The sequence below is a fragment of the Gigantopelta aegis genome, chromosome 5 (assembly GCF_016097555.1).
Source record: "Gigantopelta aegis isolate Gae_Host chromosome 5, Gae_host_genome, whole genome shotgun sequence".
NCBI classification, from domain to species: Eukaryota; Metazoa; Mollusca; class Gastropoda; order Neomphalida; family Peltospiridae; genus Gigantopelta; species Gigantopelta aegis.
The window spans coordinates 15,826,743-15,836,662 of NC_054703.1; the positions used below are offsets into that span (position 1 = coordinate 15,826,743).

The 9,920-nt window shown below is 41.0% G+C and overlaps 1 protein-coding gene across 1 annotated transcript; it reads right to left on the reverse strand.

The window, feature by feature from the left end:
• Nucleotides 1–2,452: 2,452 nt before the first annotated feature.
• Nucleotides 2,453–8,923, reverse strand: LOC121372972. Its single transcript, XM_041499411.1, has 5 exons — nt 8,908–8,923; nt 6,853–7,026; nt 4,913–5,060; nt 3,963–4,505; nt 2,453–2,468 (listed from the first exon to the last, which is right to left on the reverse strand). The coding sequence occupies exons 1-5, from the start codon at nt 8,921–8,923 to the stop codon at nt 2,453–2,455; spliced, it is 897 nt and encodes a 298-aa protein (XP_041355345.1).
• Between the last annotated feature and the right edge of the window lie 997 nt (nt 8,924–9,920).

Genomic DNA, 9,920 nt, shown 5'->3' on the forward strand with positions numbered 1-9,920 from the left:
TGACGTGATTCGAACGTAATCGCGAAAAAAAGTGTGTGCGTGCGTGCGCCCAGGACAGCGTGCTTGAACCCTAATTAGGTATAATAAAGCATAGTGTATATACTGACGTGATTCGAACGTAATCGCGAAAAAACGTCTGTGTGCGTGCGTGCGTGTGCCCAGGACAGCGTGCTTGAACCTTAATTAGGTATTATAAAAACTGTGTATATTGACGTGATTTGATGGTAATCGCGAAAAAAGGTGTGTGTGTGCGCGCGCGTGTCTCTTGATCTGTATCTCTAACTAGGCGCGTATGTAAAGGTAGTGTTCAACATTTTCTTATTTCAGTTTCTGTTCAAACACGCTTGTCGTGGACACGTTGTGACCAATAGTCGGTTGATTGTGGAAGACATTGCTCTAATAAATGGATATCAAACGCAAAAGCTATTATCGTATTTATAAGAACATATTTCATAGAATTTTGGAACAAAGCCATATTAACAGTATTTGATAATGTATATCCTCTCTTAATGACAGCAAACAAATAACCACACGTTACTGTGGAAAAAATTATTTTATCTCGCCTTCATGTATTATTCTTTAATCTCATTGGTTGTTTGCCGTTGGACAAATCCCTTATACCCCTGTGGGCGGAGCCAAATTCTCTTATACCCCGTCTGTAATTTCGAACAGTTTTCAGCCACCCCAGTTAATGCTAAAGCAATAATTAGATTATAAATAACATTAATAATCAATCAAGTATACATCGTTTATCGATGGAACTATTTTTCGTCACTGACAAGTGGTTTCGTTCGCGTCCGCGTGGTACGGCTCTGTTAATAAATTGTTACCGGCCTCGGTGGCGTAGTGGTTAAGCCATCGGACTACAGGCTGGTAGGTACAGGTTCGCAGCCCGGTACCGGCTCCAACCCAGAGCGAGTTCTTAAGGGCTCAATGGGTAGGTGTAAGGCCACTACACCCTCTTCTCTCTCACTAACTACTAACCAACTAACAATTAACCTACTGTCCTGGACAGACAGCCCAGATAGCTGAGGTGTGTGCCCAGGACAGCGTGCTTGAACCTTAATTGGATATAAGCACGAAAATAAGTTGAAATGAAATGAATGAAATAAATTGTTAACAATTATTGTCTGGCGTTATTTTGATTATTTGGCTATATGGTTTAACATGTCGGCAAGATAAATTCGTTATAGAAGCATCACGAGGGGTATATGGCTTTTTATGTACCCTCGGTGTGCTCTTTTACAGGAACACACAGAGGGTACATAAAAAGCCATATACCCCTCGTGATGCTTCTACAACTTATAATAATGTCATTATTCAAAATAAACTAACTGTCGGGAAATGTCGTAGATTCTCGTAAGGCACTATGACGTCAAAGGCACAAGAAACTTGTAATGGGGCAATAACCATTGTTTCTCTCTAGCTTGTTAGTTTGGTCACTTCATCAGTATAATGAATTTTGGATATAACATAGCTGGATTGTATATGTGTTTGGACATAGACAGTATTTCATGTCCTATGGCCATCAAACGTAATTTGTCACTGTTGTTGTTGTCATTGTTGACGTATACTTTATACTGTATGCATCTACAACTATATGCACTTAGAATATTAAATTGCATGAAACAGTATTTACTTGTAGAAAATCAGAATATGACCAGATAAAAATGGCGGACCATGTACCTAAGGGGAGGTAACAAAACCGGTATTTTAATATACATAGTCACCAACAAAAGAAATGCAATTTTAGGTTTGCAGACCTGTTTACAGTTTTGTAATTTCTTTTCTAATTTTTCGTGCTGGGTTGTCGTTAAACATTCATTCATTCATTCTTTTCTAATTTAGCGTAACAGTGTCACGGATATAGACCTTTTTCTTTTCTTTTTCAATTCGAGATAATCGAGATTGGCGATTACTATTGTTTTTTTTTGTGAACAGTGCCTCCAGACTTACATTACACTACGGCCTCGGTGGCGCAGTGGTTAACCCATCGGACTACAGGCTAGTAGGTAAAGGGTTCGTAGCCCGGTACCGGCTCCAACCCAGAGCGAGTTCGTAGGGGCTCATTAGGTAGGTGTCAGGCCACTACACCCTCTTCTCTCTCACTAACCACTAACAACTAACCCACTGTCCTGGACAGACAGCCCAGATAGCTGAGGTGTGTACCCAGGACAGCGTGCTTGAACCTTAATTGGATATAAGCACGAAAATAATTTGAAATGAAATAGACTAAGAGTCAGGTGATACCGAGACTAACTATAAAACTAATTAACTATTACACTGACAACGACAAACATAGATAATACTGTAATGGTAATGTCAGGATGTGGAAAACATTGTTAGCACTACTGTTCTTAGGTGATGACCAATGAGCAACCGTGTTGAGGAGAGCGATGGAATTCAATATGGCAGAAAATGGTGATGGTAAAATGCGGACTTGAGACGTGGCTTATATGTACTCCAGTCTGAAAAACATAAATAAAATCATGTCATTTTATATAATTCAAATATAATTCAGAATAACATAAAAGAAACAGTTGTAATGAGTATGTATATTAGTTGTTTTCCAATGTTAGAGCTTTATTTCTATTTTATTTATTTGTTTCGTCACATCTTTTGATACAATAATGATGTAGCTCTGAAACACCATCCAGACTTGGACCTATGAAAGTAAGAGGTCGGCAATCCCCCCCCCCCCCCCCCCCACACACACACACACACACCTTCTTATGACATGACGGCTAGGGGCAAAGACCGAATTTATTTAGGGTAGATCATTTTATTGCATAGTACTCTTTGGGCGCTAGCTTGAGGTGGATTAAGTGTCTGCTAAATTATTATGCATGCATGTAACTAATATTTGAAACCAAGTGTCGAATAACTTTGTTAGAGACCTCCATTGGGCTATTTCTCGTTCCAGCCAGTGCACCACGACTGGTCTATCAAAGGCCCTGTTATGTGCTATCCTGTCTATAGGATGGTGCTTATAAAAGATCCCTTGCTGCATTAGGAGAAATGTAGCGGGTTTCCTCTGATGACTACCTGTCAGAATTACCAAATGTTTGACCTCCAATAGCCGATGATTAATTAATCAATGTGCTTCAGTGGTGTCGTTAAACAAAACAAACTTCTTCTTGTTAGAGACCAAATTGCAGCCTCAATATGTTGAAGCATCAAACACAATTTCTTTCTTTCCTATCATATATGCTGCATTTAATGTCTATCCAAAAATCAGGGGATCTTAAAAGTTGACGAATTCTCCCGATATCCACACCACTATCTTCGCCAGTAAAGTGCTATCCGTATCCTAATGCCAGGAAATCGTGCAAGTTCTTAGACCTCACGTAGGCATATCATTCTGGTGGAGGCTATATGTACCTTAGTGGTAAAACTCTTAAATAAACCAAGTTCCATTTTAAGAAAAAGGTAAACATGCTAAATGCGACGCCACACAATGCGAGTGTCTTGTACGAGAACAGCCGATTGAATTGCAACCGATGAAATCGTAATGTTTGTCTTGTAACACTCGGCTATTCTCGTATCGTGTGACGTTGCCTTTAAAGTTGTTTGAAATAAAATATGTTAATAGATAGTAAGAAGGAAGGAAATGTCTTATTCAACGCACTCACATTTTATTTACGGATATATGGCATAATAGTTAAAGACCACACGGATATTAAAAGAGGAAACCCGCTGTCGCCACGTCATGGGCTACTCTTTTCGATCTTTTATATGCACCATCCCACAGACAGCATAACACATACCACGGCCTTTGATATACCAATCGTGGTGCACTGGCTGGAGCGAGAAATAGCCCAATGGGCCCATCGACGGGGATCGATCCCAGATCGACCGCGCATCAAGCGAATGCTTTACCACTGGGCTACGTCCCGCTCTTAGATAGTAAGAAGCAAATTTATGATTTCTGATCATTAAGTTATTTTAACATCAATATTTACCTCGCTAATGGTGCTGACGATCTTTGGGGTCTTGCTGGAGGTGGAGGTCTCTCCACTGGGGCCGACACTGACGTCACAGGGGTGTACTGGGTTATGGTGGAATATGGAGGTGGGGGCTCTTCCTCCCAAAAGCATGATGGGTATTCGTACGCGTATCTCCTCACATTTCCGGGCGCACCGCCGCACGCACCGACAGGCGCGCCGCTGGTTCTAATGTCTGAACCGTTTGTCCGAACACCTGGTGCATTCTGGGATTCCCTTCGTGAATTGGTAGGCGTAGCTCGCGGTGACTGACAGCTGTCTCTAGCTGCCGATGAAGTAACTGGTGACTGACCGGAAACGCGAGTTGCGATTCCCGGCATGCATATCAGTCTACCGGAAATGGCTTCGTGGTAAGATGGTGGCCGGAGCGAGGACCTGTGGGACGAGTTTCTGTGTAAAGTCGCCCCGCCAAACCCGGCCTCAGAGTCCGTGGTGAATCCCGGGTTGTCCCCGTATCGCGAGTTCCGGTTTGACTGACTGGGCGTCGAGAATATCGATCTTCTGAAATAAAACCAGAGAAAAAAACATTAGCTAATCATACAGTATCTTCCTACAAGTATACAAGACTAAATTCGAGATTAAATGTGATTAGTGTAATCTAAACTTTAGGCCAGTGTATTTTTCATTACATAGGATTGCACGTATACATCATAAGGTCCTTCGCTTGAACATTCAATAATTACATAACGCTCGATGGCGAGAGGGTTACAAGATACGTTACCTTCAAAATACAAGTTTAAAGGCAGTATGGGAGTATTTTGTTTTACATACTTGTTAAAAAAAAACTGCATTAGTATGCCCATCCCAGCCCACTCCAGCACTAACTAAACGTTTAACATTAAGACTTGCGAACAAGCGTTTCGTAATATCAAGATCCTCCATGTCCACTGAGCGCGGACCTGTCTTACCTTCTGGAGCGGTGTCTGTGTTTCTGGTGTGACGTGACAATGACTGTGAGCAGCACGAGGAGGGCGAAGAGGAGCACGCCCCCCAGCACCCACACGATGATTATCACCGTCTCCACGCGGAACTCGCCGCCGCTCTCCTCCGTCAACTCTGAAACACGAAATACAGGGATGAATAAGTATTCTGACAGTACTGCAAAACCAATACATGTCCCATTGGGAACGCTTTGCCACTGGGCTATGTTCCACCCCCGAAATGGGCCATGAAAGTCAAACTTGATATGTAACTGCACGTGATAAAGTTATACATAAAGTTTCAGCCAATCTAATTAAAATTAGCTCCACACAAAAAATTATTTATTTATTTATAAAAAAACCCAACTAAATCAGTCTTCAGTTTTACATTACAAATAAAACTGAAGACTGATTTAGTTGGGGTTTTTTATAAATAAATAAATAATTTTTAATGAAAAATTGAAGACTGATAACCCATCCCGTACGTATTGATATGGTTCGCTGTACTGCGGTCACTAAAATAGACTCGCCCGATATTTTTAGAATTTGTATGCTCCCAAATAACGTTATAAAAGGCGAAGTGTGATTGGTCAATATTTAAATTATTATTTACAGACGAAATGTTACCTAGACATTGGAGACTACGCAGTGTTGTTAGCAATCTGATTAAAATTAGTTCAACTGGTCTAAATAAGGCATTCGTAATTCACACGAAACATGTCGTATACCCTCAGGATAATTCGGAATGTTTTAAAATTATTTTTAAATCACTGGCATGATTCTGCAAGTAAGGTTTTGATTGGTGGACATGAGCTACAACTGGTTGCTGTTAGATCCACATGTAATAGTGGAGCTAATTTTATTAGATTGAGTTACAGCTCAATATACTGAGGCATGTAAAACAAAAGTTCGGAAACCTATATGTGGGACAGAAGGGCGGACGGATGGACAGACGGAGACAGGGCTTAAAATCTCCTCCGGTTAGACCGGTAGGGGACTAACAATCCGAATCATTGGGCCCCAAAACACACTGTAGCTGGGTCTGAGTCTGACAAGTGTAACAAAGACATCATCCCCGCGTTCACCTACAGCGAGCAATGATGACGCTCGCCAACTATTTGACTGGTCCCCGATGTCGTCATTTGGATTAATGTGAATCTCATAAACCAGTCTAGCGAACCTTTTTCTGCTTGATCCGTCTGAACTCAAAAAGAGGTGTGACGTTACGAGTGGGTTTGCTAAAGGCCTACGATACGTATCTCAGTTATCCAAAATGTGCATACGATACGTATTCCAGTTATCCAAAATGTTCATACGATACGTATCCTAGTTATCCGAAATGTGAATACAATGTTGGTAGATTAATGAAAATACGCGTATTTGTTTTCAATAAATTTTATGAAAGAACACGTTTTGTACATGATGATGTCATAATAAGGCAAGACTTTTTTTTTTTTTAAAGAAGAACAAAAAGCAAATAGATTAATGCTTGCGTTGTAGGATTGAACCACCTCAGTGGACCCGCTCTCTGATTGGGTGTTTTTTCACCGTCCCAACTAATGCCTCAAGTAAAGTACTCTTATAACGAACCGAAAGGGACTATGCTAGTTAGTTCGTTATAGCGGTAGTTTGTTGTACATTTTTGCACAAGTTGGTTATTATTGTAAAGGGAGATAAAACGGGACTTTACGATCAGTTCGTTCTATGCAGTAGTTCGTTCTAAGCATGTTCGTTATAAGTGTACTTTACTGTATATCAAAGGCCGTGTTATGTGCTGTCCTATCTAAACAAAAATGCATATAAAAGATCCCCTGCTGGAAAAAAATTACGAAATGTTTAACATCCAATAGTGCATGATTAATAAACCAATGTGCTCTAGTCGTGTCGTTAAACAAAACAAAGTTTAACTTTACTTTCGGCGTACTTACCCGACGTGCACTTCTCGACGAGGGTTCCGTTCCACTGGCGATTGGCCATGCAGCGTAGCACGGCAATTGTCTGGTTCTCACACAGCACGTGCACCACCGAGCCAATCGTCTGACTCGGCGAGCTGAGGGCTATCTGCGCAGGCGTACTGGCGCTCAGCAAGGAAGGGCACAGTTCTGAAAGATAATAAGAAAACAGTTTAAATTAATATTTATTAAGGGCAGATCTGGCATTTCCGAAATGAGAATCCTAGAAAGGCGATCCCCTGACACCTGAGATCCGACGTGCCGGTAATTCCACTCGGGTGCGTCCGTGAAATTAGTGTTTGGAAATTAGTGTTTGGAATCGGTTGGAAACTGGTCATCGATTGTACTAATACACAAACCGAATCAACTTTCGATTACACAATCGGTTACAATATACATCTGACCTTAAGAACGATTTGAGGGGCGGGATATAGCCCAGTGGTAAAGCGCTCGCTTGATGTGCGGTCGGTGTGGGATCGATCCCCGTCAATGGTCCCATTGGGCTATTCCTCGTTCCAGCCAGTGCACCACGACTTGTATATCAAATGCTGTCGTGTGCGCTATCCTGTCTGTGGTAGGGTGCATATAAAAGATCCCTTGCTGCTAATGAAACAATGTAGCGGGTTTTCTCTCTAAGACTATGTGTCAAAATTACTAAGTGTTTGACATCCAATAGCAGATGATTAATAAATCAATGTGCTTTAGTAGTGTCGTTAAACAAAACAAACAAACAAACAAACTTAAAGAAGGATTTGAATAATTGGAACTATTTTTGTCATGTTTAACACTACAAATTTCGCTAAAAAAAAATCATTATGTGTGAGGGTTTTACATATACATGGAAACAAACCCAAAACACAACACATTTCAAATATACTTAACCATTTAGGCTTCAACCTCCATCCCACCCACCCACCCTTCTCCTATCCTGGACAGAGGAGCCGGCCGAGGCCGACACCAGTGCCCAGGACAGGTGTGCGCTACAACAGCTTGTTCTGAATGTGCACGTTAAACACTCTGACCTGACCTGACCTGACTGATCTGTTGTGCACGAGCAAGCGCAAACGCAGTGGATATGTTTTACTTGGAAATGACGTTTAAATTACGCTGAAAAAGCGTGATTTTTGAGTATAATTATTATTATGTAAGACACAGAATAGACACCCAGATACCATACTCACAGTTTAAATACGTGTCTAACTCGCTCGATACATTTGGAAACAACTCGTTATAACATAAATAGTATCAAACGCCCACTCATATAATATTCGCTATTTCCGCAATAATCGATTATGGATTTATTACTTCGCAGTTTAAAAAGCTATTAACAAAATCCTGTATATTTAAAAACAACTAATATGTAATAATTATAATAAAATTTAAATATTCTCTGACAATTATACTTAAAATGTATGTAATCTGATGTCTTACAAACTAGTAGCATTATTACGGTATTGGTATCAACCAAACATGGGGCGGGACGTAGTCCAGTGGTAAAGCGCTCGCTCGATGCGCAGTCGGTCTGGGATCGATCCCCGCCGGTGGACTCATTGGGCTATTTCTCGTTCCAGCCAGTGCACCACGACTGGTATACCAAAGGCTGTGGTACGTACTACCCTGTATGTGGGATGGTTCAAGCCCATGAAGTGGCGACAGCGGGTTTCGTCTCTCAATATGTGTGTGGTCCTTAACAATATGTCAGACGCCATATAACCTTAAATAAAATGTGTTAAGTGCGTCGTTAAATAAAACATTTCTCTCAACCAAACATCTGACACGTGCGTACATCCATTTAAGGTTCAAGTATGCCCGTCTTGGGCACACCCTCAAAATTACCCTGGAAATATGGTAGACACATGATATGATAGAAACGCCATACAGTTTACAATTTTAATATTTTAGAAAGAAAAATAGAAAAATTAAGTTATAAGGGAATACTAATACATTACAGTAACTAACTTTAAAATTAAATTGAAAATTGAAAGTCGTATATGAGTAGTAGCTTAGTAGGTTTAAACATGAATTTCTTACCAATTTCCATAGTCATTTTGATGTCCGCCTTACTTATCCATTCCGAGATTTGTACTCGACTGGCGACTCCACCGACAGATGGAAATATTTATGCACTGCGATCCAAACCACAACACTTTTCCATAAAGAATTTTGTTCCTTTGGCTAACCCCAATCTTTCAAGACTTTGCCTATTTATACTAGCAAGTGTTCTTATTATTATTTTCCAAACAGACGCAATAAAATTAGCATAATCATACAATTATAAGAAATTTACACGCTGCCAGTTCGAGGGTCCGGTCTGTTCGCCAGCCACGACTAACTGTTCCTGCCTCCTCCTACCCGCATCTGTTTACCAAATGTCAAAGACGCGCGCGCATCTGTCACGTGCGCTCGAGGGAAATTATAACATTTAATTGACGTCTGCGATGCGCGTGCACCAATCCCCTGGAATCGTCGTTTATTATCGATGGCCATCATATCCTGTGATATTCCAAATGCCTTTCTTTATCAGAAAACAAACGGAAGACATTTTCCTGTCGTTTCGTTTCTTATTTTTGTTTTCTTCAAAGAAATGTTCCAACTGCCTTTGGCATTTCTTTCCGCAGTGTGCGCTAATTTGAAATGTGAACATCTTGCCAATCTAGTCTCTGTGATTCTATCGACAATCGGAAGTGAGCTGCTTAATGTTAGTTATTTCGATTTCACTTTTCAAAGAAATCGCCAGTGATAGAGAACTCGCGTTTAATTAAACATTACCATAATTAATGCGGAGAGTCGGATCCAGTCATATCGGTCTAACGTTAGGGAACTCCGGATGAGTTTTAGTTAGTTTAATACTCGGGTTCTCCCCTTGTATTGTAAGTCTTGTATTATATCATTTCTGTGGGCGGGACGTAGCCCAGTGGTAAAGAGGTCTCTTGGTGCGCGGTCGGTCTGGGATCGATCTCCGTCGGTGGGCCCATTGGGCTATTTCTCGTTCCAGCCAGAGCACCACGACTGGTATATCAAAGGCCGTGGTATGGGCTATCCTG

Excerpts from the sequence above, each read along its gene's own strand:
- LOC121372972 (XM_041499411.1), bottom strand. Across the intron at positions 5,061-6,852 it reads CGTCGAGAAGTGCACGTCGG|AGTTGACGGAGGAGAGCGGC; the intron begins GTAAGTACGCCG and ends TTCGTGTTTCAG. Across the intron at positions 4,506-4,912 it reads CACAGACACCGCTCCAGAAG|AAGATCGATATTCTCGACGC; the intron begins GTAAGACAGGTC and ends GTTTTATTTCAG.